General features: G+C 32.9%; 1 protein-coding gene across 1 annotated transcript in view; it reads right to left on the reverse strand.

Annotated features, from left to right (window-relative positions):
* Positions 1-22,861, reverse strand: part of LOC124366641 (von Willebrand factor A domain-containing protein 8) — a 123,816-nt gene that overhangs the window by 91,970 nt on the left and 8,985 nt on the right. Inside the window, exons 2-5 of the mRNA XM_046823240.1 lie at positions 22,115-22,195; positions 21,257-21,498; positions 16,440-16,607; positions 15,068-15,232 (exon numbers count right to left, since the gene is read on the reverse strand). Of these exons, the coding sequence (XP_046679196.1) occupies positions 15,068-15,232; positions 16,440-16,607; positions 21,257-21,498; positions 22,115-22,195 (656 nt within the window). The remainder of the gene's footprint in view (positions 1-15,067; positions 15,233-16,439; positions 16,608-21,256; positions 21,499-22,114; positions 22,196-22,861) is intronic.

A 22,861-nucleotide genomic window follows, 5' to 3' on the forward strand; every position in this document is an offset into this window, starting at 1 on the left:
GCTACACTGGTTTTGGTGCAGGTAGAAAAAGAAGAGTATTAAAAAGGATAAAATGATCATTTATCCACGTTCATGTTTTTCTTAGCTATTACACTTAAAACCAACTGTCAGACATGTAAATAAATGTTATATCATTGTCAGCTAATTCATATACAGACCCTTAAAGTGGTTACACTCAGTCTGATATCTAGTCTGACAGTGATGTAGCTATTATTTATGTGCCAGTTTATGAAAAATATAGTCTGCGAAACTAAATTATTACTTCATACTTTTCACCCTTTCAATAAGCTCCCATTTTGACCTCTACAGTAGATTTCAAGGTAAAACAGGTTATGTGCTTATATAGTGCAGATTGTCATGAAAACAATAAGAGCTGATTAGAACTTGTATTTATCATTAAAGTACTAATGGCTTAAATTTGACTTTCCAAATTAACATTTGAAAATATCAGTAAGTTGTTTAATTTATTCTGTTTGACAGTATTAATTAACGACGTACAATATTCCAAGAACACTGGTTCATTATCCGTATGATGTAAGCCTCTCATATGCAGCAGACTTATTTGAGAATCAGTTGAAATAATAAATACGGTTAAGTGTTGCCACCAGCGGAGCTATTTCATTACTTATTTCTATTATTTATTATGTAGCAATTTTATAATACTGTTTATATTTTACATTGAAATGAAAGATTTTACCAATACCAATTACTCAGTATTTGACATAACAATAAACTTTTGCTTCAAGAGCTAAGCTAGTCTACTTCAGGATGAAATAAAACCAAAATAAGTAAGTGCATAAAAATATGAGAAAGGTTTCGGATAGGTGGCAGGAAAACAGCTGAATAAATCCCTCACCCCTCCCCCCTGCTGACATTTCCAGTGACTGCAAGGAATAAAGGAGAATCAATGTGCCATTCAGCAGAGTCTTCTATTGACAAGTCTGGGCTATTTATAATCAGCGACATTGAGTCATCATTCATGCATAACTGTGTCAATCTACTACAGACCTGTCTGTTACGCTCTGCACTGTATTTAATCAAACTGTGTTTTAGACACACATCCACATAACAAGTGAGATAAATCATTCAATCCTATTAATCGTTACTGGCATCTATCACAAATGTCAGCTTTTACCATTTAATATCAGCATAAAATCCAAAGTGTAATTTGATGGGAATTACAGCATGGGATCAAAGCAATGTTTTGAAGTTATAACTGGATTTTCAATTTTTTATATTTTTTATTTCATAGTTTGTATAACATTATGTACAGACATTGAACAATAGAAAATTGTAGGTGTAAAATCAAAAAGTTGTTTCTATTGGTAACACACAACTTGCTTGGAATATTTTCAATAATTCTTAAGAATAAAGGAAAAATACATAAGAAAAACGAGAACACAAACAGATATTATATTATGAAGTCATAATAGCGATAATAACTGAACCACTTAATTAATTACTCTTCTTGTATAAAACATATAATGTCAATAGTTACTATACAAGCAAGGGCTGTTCTAGTACTTTACTAAGACATGATTCTAAGAAATTTGCTGTATTCTCTATACTAATATATTAATTCTCAATATAACCCCTTCTACACAGCAACACACCACAATACTCAAACCTGCAAAAGACAGAATCAAACCTATTTTTGAAAAAGCATATATAAATTTCTAACATGTTTCTACTATATCTGTTTAATGTAAATGCCCTTGCAGCTCTTTTGGTGTGGATAAGATTAGAAGTCATAAGTCAAGTCCAACAAACACAATTAGTTTCCAGCAACACAATCAAACACTGAGGAACACGTGTTTTGTTAAGAGTCTCAGAGTCCATCAAAAACAAACATAAATCTTTCTGAAATCATCTGCACTAAAATAATGTGAGAACTACATACTTATGCCTTCCAGCCGACAGATCAGCTCCCATGCACAACAACACTACAGTAGTCATGTTTATGTAGACCAAACTGTGTGCTATCTTCATTCATCTTCTTACCCACTTTCAAATGAGTTATATTATCGATAGGACATATCCTCTCTACGCATCTCTTTAATGAACGGCATAGTTGGAAAACCATTTTTTTTTTTAACAAATCAATCTAAAATGTAATCACAGTTTATTTACTTCTTCAGCATCTTTCTTGTGAGTGAAATTCACAACTTTATTCAAGTTGTTACATCTCACAAATTAATTAACCGATCTGTCTTTACACTGGCATGTTCATACAAGACACTAAACACTATAAGGTCATCACTTTTCAATGATCAACTTTTTTTAGTTGTCTTGCTATGTGTTAACTAAAATACTTTTTTAAACTTATAACTTTACCGTTGTCAAGTATGATTTGGCGTGTCCTTAGCATGTTTAGTGTAATGTCTAAAGTTTTCCTTTCCACCTGAAGAAGCAGATACATACCAGTTCTCAAAGTGTATTTCAATTTCTGATAACACGTAACGATGCAAATACCAAGAATTCTGTTGTTACTTCTTTCCGATTTATCAGACGAGTACAGCAAACATATTTAACCAAAAATATTATTTTTAACTTTCCCCCCGTAAATGGTATGGAGGAAAGTAGTAACACTTAATAAAATTTACAATTTTTATCAATTAAGATATTGTCTTTTGGACACCCCATTGTAAAAGTTATAATGCAACAAATCATTTGGTCAAATTAAAATTTAATTAAAAATTATTTGTTAATTTCGATACATTTTTACAGTTTATTAGATTCTTAAGAAGATGACACAAACATCTCCATACAATTTTCAATCATTAAGCCGCAAAAGAGTGAATTTTAATAGTATTTTATTTTTATATTATTTCATAAAATTCATAATTCCAGGAGTTAGATTTTCATCCAATTAAGCATGCAAGCTTGATTTAAGAATATTCATAAAATAACATTTTAAATTTAGAAATTTTTATAGGTATTGTCCCGTATATCCCATGTTTTTCTGTGGAAAATAATTTTATTAGAGGATCTAATAATTTTTATTAAATTATTTCAGCTCAAAGGTTAAAAATTAAAATAAAACCACTCCTGTATGAGAATTATATAGGATGTCCGTGGCCGTGGTGTATGAGGGTCGCTATTCTTAGGTTGTTGCAGACAGAATGAATGTGTGAGTGAAAGTAAAAGATTGTTATAGAGATAGAATGTTTTCAAAATTTAATATTACACATTAAACCTTATTTATGTTTAAAAACCATCATTTATATTACTTTCAATTTTTTTATTTTATTTTATACACTATAAACTTAAAGCAGTACATTTTGCTTTTAATTAACTACTTTGTTATTAGTTTTAGAGTACATAGTAACTATTAATTTTAAATGCTGTTTATTTGATTTGATTTTATTTTGTATAGAAGATTACGAATGGTTTGTAATTATACTTGCACATCATGTTACGTTTAAGAAAGGACAATGTAGTCCTAACTTCGCTTGAAAAATATAAAGACAATTTTTCATTTAATTTAATTTCAATTATTATAAAAAATACCTAACTTTGATTTGTATAAAAAATAGTTTGTTTTCATTACTAAGGACCCTTCTTTTACTTAACACACACAATTATATATGTGTGAGTGTGTAAAGTCTGGAAATAATGAAAACAATTTCAATACTCTATAAAAAAAGTAGTAGTCTAATAGTTATACAGTTCAAAATATGGAGAGAGAATACATTATTTGACAAACAATTCAGAGGTGACTGGTGCAAAGCTTTGTCAACTAACACCAGATGCTTTATTATCTGTAAATATGAGACAACTATGACATTTCCTGGAAACGCACAATTGCTTCCTGACAGTTATTGCAAGTACGAAGTATACAAGTACACGCACGTGGCAGAGACAGTAAAGTCACTAGACGGGCAATCAAATCTACAGATTATGTGTGAAATCACAAACACATGTTTCCATCCTTCCAGTCCCACCATTACTTTATTATAAACGTACGCTAGCCATATTTTCTAACCTCTACTGTAAAATAAATAGTTTCTTTTTATTTTACAAAATATGATAAATATTGCAAATGTAATTTAAATTTATATTTACTATTTTGAAAAGTCAATACCTACATTGTTTCTGACTACTAATTTTTTCTAAACATTCTTATTTCAGTAGACATTTTCCAAAGCAGCATGTTAGTAAAGCAAGTAACATTATTTAATACTTAAATTTTAAAATTAAACAATGAGCCATGTGGATGATAAACTTTTTGTGTTCTAGTACAGTTGAAAGGAAGGAAGAATTTCATTTCGGTGTAATCTCAAAGTAACAAATTAAAAATGTATTGTTAGTTGTGAAGATAAATTTGTACAGCACTGATGTGATAACAACTTTAAAGGTTAGCATATTGTTATTATAATAGTTGAAAAAATTAAGAAACTCTGTCATCTTCAAATCTTAATAATAATAAGCATCTCAACCTCAAAAAATTATATTTATATCAGTGGTTTTTGAAAATATAGATTTAGTTTGTAGTCAGTCACATTTGTAAACGTATTTACATTTACGACTCTGATGTCATTACATTATTCTAATAAACTTCATGAGAACCATCCGGAAAACTTATGAGGTGATAAAAAATTGTAGGAATAACAGATTTTGTAAATGGTCTGAGAATCCTGTTAAGCTCTACAATGCAATTACTCTCAACGCTCCTCTTCCAACATTTCAACTGCTGCTTTATAGAAACAATGAGAGATATAAAAAGTACTATAAAACAGTTTGGATGTTGCACAATAGTCAAGATAAAAGTTTTTATAAATTCAAACAGAAATCATTGAAATTATTTTATTGGTTGATAATGGATCATAAACTTATCCAAGGTATGTGTAGGTACTACCTCTGTACCAAATTTAGAGAATCAATTTGAATTTGTAGCAGTAAACAAGCCCATGATGTTGCTGTGTGATTATAAACTTCTCAAAACTTTATACAGCTGCTATCTTGAAGCCCTACTCAATATAAAAAGAACCTAATAACAAACTTGTAAATATGTGAGAATCTGCATGAATTTGAAGGAGGCTGCAGCTCACATACACATGTTAGAACAAATTTGAGTCTGACCAATAATAAGCAGCCCAGACCCGAGTTGCTTGACTCACTGCTTTCAAGGTCTTCACATCTGAGATCAAGCTTTGATCTTCAGACAGATAAAACCACTGTGTCACCATTTGTTCAAATCACCAGTACCAAGATTTATATATTAAAATTTATGAAAAACATTGTTATTGTGGCAGTTGTCCCACTCTGTCTGATTGTTTTTTATAAAAAGTTCATGCCAAATTTGGTGAAAATCGGACAGAAAACAAAACCCTCTGTAAATCTTTACCCAAAGAACCTGACTACGTTGTGTAAAGATTTCATGATTAAATTTAAATACATTTATATTCAGTGATATTTAAGTTTTACTTTGTCAAAAATTTAAAAAAATTCTATATGTTTTGCTTTTACCGATCCAAATCAATAAATAATTCTATTAGTGGTTACATTTTTCCTTTATTATGGACTTATATGAGGCACTGTGACATTTAAATTTCATCGTTTTTGCATTTTCATAACTATAACGAGGACTTAACAACAAACTACATGAATTTGACATAAGATATGAGGGCATCGTTTTCCTGCAAGCTCGAGAAAAAGAAAACTAAATGTAATACAACTGCAAATGGAACAACCGGGAAAGTCATTAGCAAGTAACAAAGCTGAAACATCAACGTGACACTGCAGAGGTTGTAAACACGCTAGTGGCTAGTGACAGTGTCGCTTAACTTTAATTACTTGGGGATTTGAGGGACAATTGTGTTGGTTCCCAGTCTGTCTCATTTCATATCATCACGACATGGAAGATTAGAGCTTTATAATCGCAGTATGATTATGATACAATAGTCATACAATTTTCCAAGATATACCAATATAATATAATAACATAGAAGATTAGAGCTTTATAATCGCAGTATGATTATGATTCAATAGTCACACATTTTTCCAAGATATACCAATATAATATAATAACATGGAAGATTAGAGCTTTATAATTGCAGTATGATTATGATACAATAGTCACACAGTTTTCCAAGATATACCAATATAATATAATAAGTTTATATTCACTTTGGTTTTGTAGGGATGAGTATTACCTCAATTAGGACAAACACGTTAGTGCAGTGAAATGGAACAAGTTGCAAGTATAGAGAAATATAGTATAATATTTATATATTATTCTATAATTTATAGAATTTTAATATATAAGTATAAACAACATAAGAACTATGGAACACGCCCATAGTTCATCACAAAACATGAATTTCCAAGAGCATCAAATTTAAGATGACTTAGTCACCAAAGTTTATTTTATAAAACCAAATCTTATGTTAACCATGTGTTAATTCTAACCAATGAACGTAATTATTGATACTTTATTTCTAATTTATATATAATTCTGTGTTGTTTTTGTTCTTATATTCCTATTTATTTCATTTTATTTCCTGAAAACAGTTTAAACCAAAATATAGAACTTTTTTATTATACTCTGATTTATTATTATGGAGATACCTTTATATTAACCCTAGACTTGGCAAAAGAGACCCACTATTCTTCCAAGATATGTTAGGCAGTTTGCAAGGTATATTTTAAGAATTTATAAAAAATATTCTTTTCATTCTTACTCATTCATGTTGCATACTGTGCTTTATTCACAAAGAGTTTTTTCATTTTGTACCATAATCATAATTTTCCTTCCTATTTAGGCACACTTTTTATATGTAGAACAAAAAAGTGTGTTACTCAACTAAATTTTAAGAGTAGTCCTTTGAAAAATGTAAATCATATTGTATGTAAACTCATTACAAAATATAATAAAAACATAAATGTGTAAGAATCACACATAACATTTATGTAGGTTTATATGATAAAAGTAAAACTAAAATCTATTAAATTAAAAAAAGTCTGAATTTTGGAAAAACTCAAAACATAAATTATTATTATCATAAGTATTATTAATTATTACATTTAAATTTGAAGAAACTGAGTTGGTCCACAGGAATCGTGATGGTTTTGATCAATATAATAATATATTTATTTTATTCACTGATGAATCAGAAGTTTTAATTTTAATTTACAATCAAAACTTGTACTCACTAAGCTACATCACACAATAAAATCTGTAGCTCGAATGAAAAAGTAGCCGAAGACACATAAAACACAGTAGAACTACCAACAAACTTAAAAATGTGCACAATAAGATATGGTTTTACACAAATCAGAAACAGAGACTTCCACCAGCATCACACTCGTAATGCTTTAAACTTTACTCTTCCAGTCCACCACCTGAGTCTCTTTGAAAAGAAGCCGTCATACAAAGGAGCTCTTTACTTCAATAAACTTCCAGAACCTCTAAGAAAAGAACCACTAAAACGTCATAAAAATGCACTGACCAACTGGCTACAAGAAAGACCATTTTATTCAGAGAATGAATTCTTAAATAATTTAATTTAATTAGAAACAAGATACGTGCTATATGACACAATGTACTATTCTCAACTGAATATGTCAATAAAGAATTTGTCTACTGTCTATTTTTGGTGATGCTGCAATAATTGATGAGGTTTGATTAAAAAAGTACAGTTTTTTTTAAATTTATGGATATAGATATTGTTATTAAAAATTTAAATCAACGTTTAAATACTTAAACTATGACAGTTGCCATCCATATTCAAAGATAATACATGATACAGTAAAGTTCTTGCTACTCAATCCATGTTCGCTATATAATACCTCATCAGTGATAAATGAATGCGATATCACGCAGACAATTTTCTTTCATAAAAGTTGCAAATAGGGTCTCGTGCATTACATTGTGAACCACAATAAATAAATAAGTTTGTCTTGTTACCAAGATTTTGAAATAACAAGTGTTGTTACTTTTGTTGTGCTTTCACTCAATAAATGTAAACAAATTGAAAATATTGGTTAAATTAATAAAACACGTGATTATGCTGTCACTATACAATGTCTACACATAACAGCTGAATACATTTAACTGGCTCTCTGAATTCATGTTACACAACTTTAGAGACCAAGGTGGGAGTTTTTACTGCTTTAAAGACCAGTAGGGCGTAACCAAGAAGGATTTATGAAATAATGGGCCTATACTCATCCTATTAAAGCATTTATGCCTTTAAAACGCTTATGTGGTGAATTGGGACCAGAACGGGATCCGCACTGCCTATTTTGGTATTTTCCAATCACATATTACCTATGGTCTTGTTGTATGGGGTGGAGCCTCCCATGCCGAAGAGGTATTTATACTACAGAAAAAGGCTATCCGTATCATTGCTGGAGCTGGTAGGCTTGATCACTGTAGGGATATTTTTGTACAGCTCAGGATTCTCACTCTACCTTGTCTGTATATAATGCAATGCTTGTTGTATCTTAGAAAAAATGAAGACAGAATTATGCTCAGAAATGAAATCCACTCGTACAATACAAGAAATAGCCATTTAATAAAATTTACCTCCACATAGACTTAGCAAAAGTGAAAAAAACCCTCTGCACATTGCATCTAAATTCATGAATAAATTGCCTATGGAAATGAAAAAATTAAAAGACTGTTCTTTTAAATCAAAATTATATAATTTCTTGTTAAATAATGCATTTTTATTCAATAAGTGAGTTTTTATTGAGTCAATGGACTGACAATGACTTCTTTAAACTAGTGAAGTACAATTATAAATTATACTGACCTGCCTATGTATTTGTGTGAAATATCTTGTGGCCAATAAATTATTCTATTCTATTCTATTCTATTCTAGGGACCTTAGGAATGTCCATATAAAATTTCAGTACAATCGGTTGAATAGTTTATACGTGAAAACAAATAAACAAAGGCAATTTCACATTTATAATATTACTAGGATATAAAGTTGTTTGTTCATGTAAACCTGAAGTATCTTATATCAAATTACTCAACATATCTTTGTGAGTGCTACATATATAAATTATATCATAAGCTTACTTTGATGTGAATAAATACGATGTTAAAACATTGTTCAAAAGACTTCCTGTGAATAGTTTCCAATGGAGAACACAAACAAAGCACTCCTCATAAGTCTTTAACCAGTTCTAGGGTTAATCTTCAGAATAGGAAATCAAACAATAATAATTTAAAAGTTATATTTTTAAGTATATTTATGGGTTTTAAAGAAGAAATTTTATTATAATGAAAATTTAGTTGTTTATTTTGTACATATTATATTATATATGTTGTATAATGTAATACGTTGTATATATATCCATGCTTTAGCCCATGATGTCATATCAAACTTGATAAAAACATCAAATCTAAGATATTGGTAGGTATGTAATAACATCAATTATATTCAGAAGATAACAGTATGCATAATAACAAGATTGGTTAGAACCCTAACTTTTTATTAATTTTTAAAGTATAATTTACAAAGCATAGAACATTTTTTCTAGTTAACTTTTTGATTGCCAGATTTAAAATTAAACATTTTTGACAGTACAAAGTTCAAATATTTACATGTTTTATATCATACATTGTTCTCTTATAGTACTTCACTAGTCTTGAAACAATGTTTGAATATAGTGGCTAGAATAATACAATGTTAATAATTCATAACTGGTGGATTTTTCTACAAAAGCTGGACGTCCCAAAAGTGAGGTTTTTGTTTAACTTTTTGTGTTATGTTAGATTTGCTAAAGCAGATAAAGAAGTTGACTAAAGTTTAGTAAATGAAACTGATAATCTTTAGAATTAAATTGTTTACTCCACTGTGTTCTTACTCCTTGTGTTCTTACATTGTTGTATAATTTATTGTTATTTTGTTTCCAAAGATGTTATGGCTTGTAGCCCATAGACCTTTTGTATTTCCCGTACTACCATTTATCTTGAAAACTATAATAGATTTCTGGGGAATGCCTCTCCCAATCCAAAGGCAGTAAAAAATTTCCAATACATTTTTGACAGGCTTTGAAAAAGCTGAATAGTTTAATCAAGATTTGCAATAGACTTTTCTTCTTTAAGGTAACATCAACAAACCTGAACCCTACGAGTGGCAAGGCCAGAAATATTCTACCTAAAATTTTAATAAAATAACCATGAGTAAGTTCAGATATTTCCGACATAACGTCACCTTATTTACAAATGCAATTTGTTGTATTACAACAAAGTCAAAATATAAATGTGCATACCAATATGATGGCAATGGTTTAAAACATAATTTTTATAAAGTGTGTAGTCTTAAATACGCTGCATGTATACACACTAGTTGTTCAAAGTTAATAATAATTTTGTAAGAAACTGTAATCGTGGTGACAATCATGTAACTTCGCTGAAAACAACCTTTGGTCACCAAGTAGTTATTGTAGAAGTATCGTTCTCAATCAGATCAATAGGTACTATTGAAAAGAATATTGCAAAATCATTTATAATATTTTAACTAAAAGAATTAAATATGCAAATATTAAGTACAATAATACGTATATTTTAGAAACCAGTATCTATAACATTTTCATTTGGCAGAAGTCATAAATATTGGATCGATGTAAAAACATATAATATATTGTATTTGTTGTAGAATTTTGTTTGCTTTGCATTTACATGAAGTAGTAACAAAAGGACTAGCAGAAGTTTACTGTTTGGTCATCTAAATTTGAGTCCCAGCTTCTGATTTGTAGAGCCTGATTCTCATCACTTCTATCTGTCTGCTTGTCATAAGTGAGATATCTAACAACTACACTTTAATTCAGTGCTAAAAATTGGATAATAAATCAATGAAGTCATCAAATCGTGTTTTTGTTGATTTATTACTTTATTAATTTTACAGTGCATTCCAAATACAGGGTGCGGCAGCATAACTTCCTTTTTTAAAATGCGCGCCATTCAGTTAGTTGATGTCATAGCGGAGCGCTAGTGGTCTCATTCAAGAGGGGGTACTGTAAATTTTTGTCCCGACACGATACAGTCGCCATCATGCGTTGGAATAGTGAGGAGCGTGCCTTTGCCGTTGAGGCCTATTTTTCAAGCGGATGTTCAGTTATTGCAACACAGCGTGCATTTCGGAATCGCTTTAATTTAGCCCCGTTGGCTCCCTTCCCAGACCGCAAATCAATTGTTACATGGGTCACTACATTCAGACAAACTGCAAGTGCGACAAAACAAAGAACTGGAGTCCCTCGGCCCGTTAGATCACCTGAGAACATTGAAGCAGTGAGAGCGTCAATGTTGCGACCACCACGGCGTTCTGCGCGCAAACACGCATCTGCCCTTGGACTATCCGATCGGTCTGTGAGAAGAATTCTTCGTGATGATCTTCATTTTCATCTCTATAAGATGGCGATAGTGCAGGAACTTTCAGAACGTGACTTCAATTCTCGGATGAACGCGTGTGAGCTTCTTCTTGATGTCGTTCCCGAGGGTGCTATTGTTTTTTTTAGCGATGAAGCCCATTTTCATTTGTGTGGGTCTGTAAACAAACAAAACAAGCGCTACTGGGAACCCAACCCTCGAGAATTGCATCAAAGGCCTTTGCACTCACCGAAAGTCACAGTGTGGTGTGCAATTTCCTCAGCTGGAATTATTGGTCCCTGGTTTTTTGAGGAAAATGAGGTTACAGTGACAGTGACTTCGGACCGGTATGTAAACATGCTACAGAATTTTTTTTTCCCACGGCTAGATTTGGATTTGGGGGACACTTGGTTCCAACAAGACGGTGCAACAGCACACACTTCGAGAGCATCGATGGCTGTTTTGAGGGAAAACTTTCCAGAGCGCCTTATCTCAATTAGAGGCGATTTGGAATGGCCGGCACGCTCTCCTGACCTGTCACCTTGTGATTTTTTTCTATGGGGTTTTTTGAAATCCCGTGTTTATGTGAACCGTCCAAGAACCCTACAAGATTTGAAGACCAACATCCGAGAAGAAATTGCCAACATAACACCTGCTACGCTAACAACAGTCATGACAAACGCCAGAAATCGGCTTACGCAATGTATGGAGAATGGGGGACGTCACCTAACAGATTTGATCTTCAAAACAATGTAAATAAAAACTTTAGACATGTACCTACATTATAAAAAATAAATAAATATTTTCTGATGCATACAATAGTTTTTATTGAGTTTTGAAAAAAGGAAGTTATGCTGCCGCACCCTGTACACTTTGAAAACATTTTAAACATGTTTTACTGTTATTTTTCTATTTGTACACTACAGATCCCAGCACTCTAGCGTAAATATCACTATTGACAAACTTTCAATTGAACTTGATAAAATCTCAAATGCAAACAACCCAATTTTATTTACAATGGACGACATCAATGTTGACAGCCTAACTGATGCCTAACAAACAGATGCTCTGGATGGATGGATCAAAGAGAATTAAACTACCTCCTACAAGAATCACACACAACAGCCAGACTTCCATAGATGCCAACTGTACAAACTTAAATGAGGACCTGCTGTCCACACAGGGCTCTCAGGTCATACAGCCCAAATATGGAAAACAACACTTCAACAAAGTCTAAATAAAGGGTCATAAACTTGCATAAAATACAATACAAAGAAATACAATCTCCCTTAGCAACCCAAAACTGGGCAAATGTACTAAAGAAAAACCGAAGCTGCCTTCATTGCCCTAGACAGTGTTTTGAGATTCACACACACTAAATGCAGTCTGTCCAAACAAAATAGTAAAAACAAATAAAATCAATATGAGTATGCAATGTTGAATGTTAAGAATTAAAAATATCCTATCTAGAAGAATTACACTGAGAAATCCTACTGCCAATACAAATGACAAAAATATAACAGCTCAAAGGAAGAAAAACTACAGCCTTAAACTTAAAGACTTGAGAAAAAAGTACAATTAGATCTGATAAAGCAGGCATAAAATAAATCAGAAGCCATATATAAGGTTATAAACAGAGAGGAATAGAAAAGAAGAGACATCTCACAGAGAGCTTAAATGTGGAAAGAGTGGTGTACAGTTCACCCGAAAAATTCACTGACTAGATTCAAGAGCTTTATTGGTCTTTAAACACATTCAACAGTGCAATAAACTACTTAAACAATTTCTTTGTGACAATTACAGATAGAACTTTCCAATAAAACAACACACAGGAAGAACATGGAACAAAAAGATTCTAGCAAACATATTCCGATCCAAAACCCCAGCTCTATGACACATCAGAAGTAAGTAAGCACTGCAAGAATGAACTAACAGTACCTTTCAAAAACCAAATAAATAAAACCCTAAATGAAGTAATATTTTCCAATACTATCAAAACAGCTAGTCTATCCAAAATATAAAAGTGGCAAAGTTACTAAAGCAACCGACTATCACCCTATCCCATTAATTTCAAACTTCTCTAAAGTACTTATCGAGTATTCTTGAACAGACTCACGGAACATCTCCATTAGCTGAACCCCTCACTCCTAAACAACATAGCTTCATCAAGAGCAGGTCAACAATAACAGCCACTATGTAACTCATAGAGAAATTAGAACAAGGATACATTGCCTCAACAATTCTGCTTGAAAGAAACTCAAAGCCCTTGGTATCATTGGAAAAGAAGCTCAATGGTTTAAAAGCTATAAGTGACAGGAGGCAACTGGTGAAAATCAGCTATGAAGAGAACCATATCATGCAAAAGACAAAATCAGAACTTCTACCAATAACTATAGGAGTGCCATAGGGATCCTTACTCGCCCCTGTCCTCTACATCCGTCTTCCCAAAATACCTTTATGACTTACAACATAGCAAAACATTTTTACTACCAAAATGACTTGGTTTTGGATGAAAGCAAAACGTTCCAACTCATATTCACGACCACCCCAAACCATCACCAAGAACTCCCAGATATAACAACTATTAGTTCAAATAAATACCTAGGTGAAATTTTAGACAATAGCCTAACATGGACACCACACATAAATCAGCTGAGTAAGAAACTAAATTCCACTCTATTCGTCATCAGAAGAATGAAACACATCAGCGATCACAGAACCTAACTAACTGCCTATTACTCACTTTTTGAGTCCCACCTTTGATGTGGACTAGCAGCCTTGGGAGGTACAAGTTACACAAATCTTCAATAGGTGTTGATAATACAACAAAGAGCAATAAGACCTCAACTACAGAGAGGCTTTCAAGGAGCTCAATATGATTATCCACCATCATATCCCACAGTAAGGCCAAAAGTATTCCCATTGTGTCGTAATCCTTTTCAGCTGTGATGGATTTCTCATTCAATTTTGTGATAACATATCTACTGATCAGACTCTCAACTGAGTCACAATGGCCTGAAAGAAACTCTGTCTTCATGCTGCTACTTCTATGTAAAAAAGTATTGTGCTGTACAAAAAAATTGTATGCTACCTCCAAAAAACTGCAACTTTTATGGCATAGTTCAATCCTCACTTTCATAACGGTTGCCATGACTTTTTCCTACAGTTTTTAATATTTTAAAAATAGAGGGGGCTTGCCAGTCTGTGGAATTTAAGCAGAGTTATTTCTATTTTCCTTGTTACTATCAAAAATAAAAAAGTTTTACTCAATTTTGGAATACACGGTAAATAGGAGCTGACTCTAAAAGTCAATTTTATCAATTTTAAAGGTGTAGACACATCTCTCCCTCTTTCTAGTAGCCTAGGTGAAGTCCAAAAGAGGGGTTAATGATTTAAAGGACTTAATAGCCCATTCCCCTCTTGTAATGATGATTGTTCATGTATTAAAAACAGTACACTTTTTAGTAATGAACTTTCGTCTACAATAATAGAAAATGTATAAATAATAATACAGAAAAGGAAGAACTAAAACTTGGACAAAAACTAAACACATCATAGAAGAAGCCAAAGCAATAAAATATGCATAAGAGAGAATTGCTATAATAAAATAGCTTTATTATTATATCTCTACTTAGTTGCAGTGACTTAAAAATCACATGGATATGTTTTATGATATCCAATTCCAAAACTCACCAATAAAAGAGAAAAATATTAATTTAGCAATTTTATATTAAAACTAACCTGGTACGACGGAGTGGAAATGTTGCGAGCTTGGAACCTGGAACGAAGTGGAGGGTCTAGAGGGTTGCCATGGTAACCAGGAACTGGAAGTCCGAGAGCTATGACACGGAAATCATCACTCACTCTCACCAGTCCCCACCTGTCCAGCTCCTGCTTCCCGTGCTCCTGGTAACGTAGAGAATTGTTACTTTACCTATCAACTGTGATGGTTATCTAACAATAAGTATGATCACACTTGCCAAGACTCCAGATAAGTATTGAGTTCTTGATCAGTATTAAGAAAGTTCTTCACCTTTAGAAAAATCCCATTTATTTACCCTGAATCTATATGATTGATTGCTTTCTCATCCACTGCCATGTAAGAAATGCTTCGATTGTAAAATCGTTTAAAAAGTTTGTAAAAAAATCTTATAAACCGTAAAAAGTTTAAAATATCTAATACCGGATCATCTTCCTTCTTAAATCACAAAGTATTGTTAGAGTCTTCAAATTATTTAAGAATTTATCCTCTATAAAATATATTTAAGTATTTCTCCTATATATTTGCAAATTTATTCATAGACAACTATAAGGGCTTGAAGAAAACTACAACAAATGCTCAAAACTTGTGCACTGAACAAGATGGCCGCAATTTCTGCAGCTGGGTTGTTATACAACTCCTTACAACAGTCACATTACACCGTCGTCGGTGAACACGACTGTCACCCGGCCGTACCCAATCAGAGCTTGAAATAGAAACTGTAAACAACCCTATCCTTTTGTGAGGTCAGTCAACCAACTAGCTTCTTGTCAAAATCCCCCTTCCTTTCAAATTACTATCTTCTAGCAAGTACACACTGTTTTAAACTGTATCCTTCCTGAGGAATTACATACAGAAAGAATAAAAAGCATATACTCCATATTACATTTTGAATGACCACACCTAGAAAAACCAAACTCAGAAGGGTAACTCTTTAGAGTACAACACTGCATTTTAGGTAGATTTCATAGAAATGTGCCTATTGCAATCGTCTTGATGACAGAATGTCTGGGAGATATTTAGATTAATTTTTCCAATAGTGTAAAGGCATCAGGCTGAGCATTAGTGAACATTTTTACATTGGTGTTAACATAATAGTAACAATAATAACCATAATAGCAATGATAAAATAACAGAATAAATAAATTTTTTAACGAACAGAATATAATCATAAGAGATTATAACATGTAAAGTATGAACACATGTAATCTGCCACATACAACATAATGTTATTGTTTCCTTAGTGTGTAGCACACAATAACAGGAAAGTGTGTTGACTTTTTATATTTATACTTTGCTACAAAACTACCCCATCCATCTCGGTAAAAATAAAAACGTAATGATGATAATTACCTGCAAAAGTCGATCATATCTTGCCGCTGGTATTAGGAACCTGCCATCTTCCAGGTGCATTTCTCTGTTCTCCAACAAGTTGTTCAGAACTGGCAGAACATTTCGTTCAGCTTTCTCTATACCCTGCAGTACCAGGACTCTTCCCATTGTGGCTGCTCTCACTGCACTCTGTACACAAGTGACAAGTAATATCTCGCTAATGATATCACAAATATCTCGTCTTATAAATGTATCTCTGTTCTCTACCAATTAACTACTGGATGCAGAACATTTTGCTCAGCTTTCTCTATACCCTGCAGTACCAGGACTCTTCCCATTGTGGCTGCTCTTACTGCACTCTGTACACAAGTGACAAGTAATATCTCGCTAATGATATCACAAATATCTCGTCTTATAAATGTATCTCTGTTCTCTACCAATTAACTACTGGATGCAGAACATTTTGCTCAGCTTTCTCTATACCCTGCAGTACCAGGACTCTTCCCATTGTGGCTGCTCTTACTGCACTCTGTACACAAGTGACAAGTAATATCTCGCTAATGATATCACAAATATCTCGTCTTATAAATGTATCTCTGTTCTCTACCAATTAACTACTGGATGCAGAACATTTTGCTCAGCTTTCTCTATACCCTGCAGTACCAGGACTCTTCCCATTGTGGCTGCTCTCACTGCACTCTGTACACAAGTGACAAGTAATATCTCGCTAATGATATCACAAATATCTCGTCTTATAAATGTATCTCTGTTCTCTACCAATTAACTACTGGATGCAGAACATTTTGCTCAGCTTTCTCTATACCCTGCAGTACCAGGACTCTTCCCATTGTGGCTGCTCTTACTGCACTCTGTACACAAGTGACAAGTAATATCTCGCTAATGATATCACAAATATCTCGTCTTATAAATGTATCTCTGTTCTCTACCAGTTTTTTCCAGACAAATTAAAAATCTCCAAGATATATCCCAAGTACAAAAAAGGACCAAGAACAGAAACTAATAGCTACCGCCCTATCTCTCTCATACCAACTTTTTTTAAAGTCATAGAAAAAGTTGTACTGGAACAACTTCTACACTATCTGAACCAAAATAAACTACTCACAAACCAGCAGCATGGCTTCCTAAAGGGCAAATCAACAGCCACGGCCATAATACAACTCGTCGAGCACATTATAGACATGTTAGAGGAAGGCCATATGGTCACCAGTCTTTTTCTAGATTTCAGCAAGGCGTTCGACTGCATAAGTCATACCTGCCTGATAGAAAAATTAAAAGCACTGGGAATAAATGGACAATCAGCAAAATGGTTTCTTAGCTATCTGAGTGATAGAAAACAACTCGTAGAGCTGCGACATACTGTTAATAACTCATCAGAAAAGGTCCAATCTGATCTGCTGGAAGTAAAACGAGGAGTACCACAAGGATCTGTCCTGGGGCCAATACTATTCATCCTATTGACAAATGACCTACCAACGTACCTACAAGGGCCCTGTCACACTGTAATGTACGCAGATGACACAGTTATCACACTCGCAGAAAACGACAGTGAGTCACTCACCACAAATACCGAAAGAGCTCTTAACCGGACCAAAGAGTACTGCGCTCCAAACAACCTAGTCCTTAATGTTGATAAAACTGTACAAATAATTTTTAACACTAGATTAAAAAACACAGAAACATCAGTAGGCAGATTACATGAGTATAGAATAGAATAGAATAGAATAGAATAGAATCTTTATTCACCACAAGATATTCCATAGAATACATAGGCAAGTCATGTAACTATGAGATTAATATTTCTACACACAAGCCATTGTTTACATAAATATAACCTAAGCCAATGGACTATTTTAAGACTACAGTAGGCCCTATAATATAAATAACAGCAATATAGTATTACAATACTAGTAAATATTTTAATCAAAATAGCATTTTATAAATTACAACAGGCCTAACTTAAACATTATAATAAACAACACATTGGACATTACAATAAATAGATATTATTTTACTTAAACATATATTTGTTTAGCACAAAGTGACAAAAGATTCTTTGAAAGCGTCAGGTCAGGCTAAAATCCAATTCGGACCAACTCTCAGAAAGAAATTCTTCCACTTTATAAAACGGATTTTTTAATAAAAAATTTATGATACAGATTTTAAATTTATCATTTTCTAAATTCTTGACTGTGTCGGGTAACTTATTCATTAATCGGCTTGATATAACTATGGGATTTCTTTCACTTTTTAATAGCCTATTTTGTGGTAAATTAATTAAATTTGCAGATCTAGTATTGTGGGAATGAATGGAGCTTCTTGTATGTACCTTGTCTAAATTAGCTCTCAAGTACATGAGACACTGAAATATGTATAGGGAATGTAAAGTCAATATTCTTAATTCAATAAATAATTGTTTACAATGGGCTAATCTATGGGAACCAGTAATTACTCTTATAGCTTTTTTTAAAACCAACACAAAGTACCTGGGCGTCACAATCGACTCCGACCTCTCATGGAAGACACACATAGATCTACTATGTAGGAAGATCAGCTCAGGAGCTTTTCTGATCCGTAGACTCCGTCAAATAAGCACGCCAGAGGCAGCAAAGACCGCCTACTATGCCTTCCTTGAAACCCATTTAAGGTTCGGCATAGCAACCTGGGGAGGAACGTCTGCAACAAACCTGGATAGAGTCCTCATTCAACAAAAGAAAGCTATAAGATCTCTGACAGGGCTCGAGCAAAGAGAGAGCTGCCGAGCGGCATTTGTCGAGCAAAACATTCTCACAGTGGTGTCACTATACATACAAGAGGTCATCCTGCACACAGTCTCTACAGAACAACAAAGACACAGAGATATCCACCATCACTACACCAGGCATGCCGCAAACTTTGCCCTACCTCCTCACCACCGCACTCTATACAGCAAGAAACCATCATACATTGGTGCAAAACTTTTTAATCTTCTACCAGAGAACCTGAAGAATGTGCCACCCCAGAAGCTAAAGAAACAATTAACAAACTGGCTACTGAAGAATCCTTTCTACTCACTAGAAGAATATCTGAATAAAACAGGTCGATCTCAAAACTGATAACTTTCAGAAAAATCTGTAACATTTTTTAATGATTTGTAACTTGACGCTAATGCTAATCTCCAAGATTATGTAAATAAAGTCTATTGTCTACCAATTAACTACTGGATGCAGAACATTTTGCTCAGCTTTCTCTATACCCTGCAGTACCAGGACTCTTCCCATTGTGGCTGCTCTCACTGCACTCTGTACACAAGTAACAGGTAATATCTCGCTAATGATATCACAAATATCTCGTCTTATAAATGTATCTCTGTTCTCTACCAATTAACTACTGGATGCAGAACATTTTGCTCAGCTTTCTCTATACCCTGCAGTACCAGGACTCTTCCCATTGTGGCTGCTCTCACTGCACTCTGTACACAAGTGACAGGTAATATCTCGCTAATGATATCACAAATATCTCGTCTTATAAATGTATCTCTGTTCTCTACCAATTAACTACTGGATGCAGAACATTTTGCTCAGCTTTCTCTATACCCTGCAGTACCAGGACTCTTCCCATTGTGGCTGCTCTCACTGCACTCTGTACACAAGTAACAAGTAATATCTCGCTAATGATATCACAAATATCTCATATATTACACTGGACCTTACCTTACATTCACCTAAAAAATAAACTATGTAAAAACAGATTTTAATACAAATTTTGTTGAAGAAACGTAAAAACCATTAAATGACTTTTAAAAAGATTAAATTTAATAATGTAAAACAATAAAAACACAAGTACGAGATATAGAACAACAAGATATTTAAAAATGTTTCATTCCAAAAATTTTATTTCTTATTTCAGTTATTATAAACCCATAACTTCATTTTTAGAACATACTGACAAAGAACATTAACCATTTTTTTTGGAAATATAAGATTGTAGTGAAAATGATACTGACCAAAGTAAAGAAAGTAATATAAATGATAATAATGTAAAAGTATAAATATTTTATTACTTTAATACTTAGAAGTCAGTGATCATTTTAATATAAGAAACGTAACAAATATTACAAAAACATGTATAACATTATTATAAAATATTAAACTTTTTTATGTTAAGGAATTGATTGTTTTATAATTTTTTTAAATATAAAAAGTCCATTTAATAATTAGCAAATGTACTTTTTCAAGATATACATTCACAGCCCATTATAAAAGGTAGTCACTTCTGTCAGTCAGTCATGTGACTGCCTTTACATCTTTATTTTATATTTTTAACCTTTATGAAAAATTAGAAAAACCTTTTTGTAAGATTTCTCGGTTTGAACACCTAAATATTGATTTATTGCTATTCATTTTATTATTATTATATAAATTTGATGAAATCGACAAACTCAGGATTACAGGGTTTGCTGTGGTATAAGAAAATAACTAATTAACTAAATAACAAACTAGTGCAAAACACATTAGAAATATTCCACACAAGCCAAACACTACAACTGGTGCCACATGCATATGCGTCATCGGTGCTATACGTGACCTTCAGCCGCCCCCCTGCCTTCTGCTATAAACAGATTAAGCGAATCCCGGCGACACCGATCTGGGCGTTGACCTAGATTTACAGTCTTTGAAGATTTCATGCAAGGAATAACATAGCCGCAATCCGAATAACTATGAAGACGCCAAAACGCGTACATGTGTCAATGGCGTTAACAGCAAAAGGCATGAGATCGCGTATACGTGTCAACAGTGTTTGAAGGGTTAAATTCTTTCAAATGAAAAATGTTAACGTACCTGATCAATGTACTCAGCAGTACCACCACTGATCTCTCTGCGCTGTTTGAGATCGCTCTCTGTCGTGTCCCTCGACAGTGCCACGTACTCCAACTCTCGTCCGGTCAGCTCGAGATACTGCAGAGCCAACCGTGCTCGCAGCGGCCCAGGCCTGCCCAGTAGGAACATGTCTTGTCCCAGCAGGTCTTTCTGCAGCATCCATCGCAGGTGGTGCAATGTGTCCTGAGTGAGCGGCTCTGACACTGTACAGTGAGTTAGCAATAACAACAAACATTATTAGAACGCATTATTATGGCGCTTAGTTGAGAAGCATACCATTGAAGTTGTCATTGTTGGAATTTGTTGAAAAAAAGTACCATTGGCATTAAATACTGCTTTTTTTTAGTTATTTGACTTTAAAAATTGTTAATAGTTGCCCTTTTTTTAATATTACAGAAAATCACACAATTCTGTTTTTGAGTTTCCTCTTATTTGTCATAATCTATGTGCAAAGTTTTCTATCTATAGCTTTACTAGTTCTAAAGATAATATCTTTTCTTATAAAAACATACAGAATGACGGCTAGCGGCTAAACAAATTTGTTTATATGATTGTTGATATTTTAAATCATGAGCCACAGAAGTTTGTGGCACCCTTTTCTAGACACCCTACGTATGTACATGTTATATTTTAATTGCTACGTTCATTTCATAAATTGCTTTCTGAATTTTGGTTCATACTAAGATAATTAAGTAAAAATTTCTAGAAATAAAGATGTGTGAGGAAACCCATGAATAGTTAAAAAGGATTTAAAGCTGAATTTTATACAATGAAGATGTTTTAGTTGGATAAAGTAGTAATTGAAAGACATGAACTTACGGTAACTTCTAGGTACATATTCTGGATGACTTGCAGTCTTCACAGTTTTTGATACATCTCCTATGGATACAATTTTTTCACCTGTAATCACAGTATAAATATAACTGATACATTCAATGCTGATTATAACAAAATATAATGATTAAATTATTGTATGCCATGGCTGTGTTCGTATCTATATATCCTTATATCTATTCCAGAAGAATATTTCTTTATCATTTAGTTTTGTTTATATACGTATATATAATACAAATATAATATTTTTAATAAACAGAGTAACATTTGGTTACTTTTTACTATTTTGAAGTATAAATGTGTCGGACAGCTTGTGACACAAATTTGTCATATTCATCACCATTTTAGTTAGTCATTACTCAAATACTATACAAAGGACCTTACTTTACGTTGAATTAACTTTGGACAATATTGTAAAAGTACATAAAGAAGAGCTGACAATAATTATTTTTAAATAACTACAATTATAGAATGTATTGTAGTTTTGTATTCAATAGTTAAAATATTCATAATCAATAACTTGGTTCTCTGTTTCACTTATGATGGTGGCCACTTACTATACTGCAGCTACTAGTCAACAAGTTTTCAACATGCAATGATGTCATTCTAATTATTATTTTCTTATTCTGTAGATTTTTTTTTTAAAAAGAAGTAGAGTACAATAAGCGGACCCGGTTTTTTTATATTGAAATTATGAAACGATATTTAATTATTGTACGTACCCATTGATAT

The sequence above is a fragment of the Homalodisca vitripennis genome, chromosome 7 (assembly GCF_021130785.1).
Source record: "Homalodisca vitripennis isolate AUS2020 chromosome 7, UT_GWSS_2.1, whole genome shotgun sequence".
Classification (NCBI taxonomy): Eukaryota; Metazoa; Arthropoda; class Insecta; order Hemiptera; family Cicadellidae; genus Homalodisca; species Homalodisca vitripennis.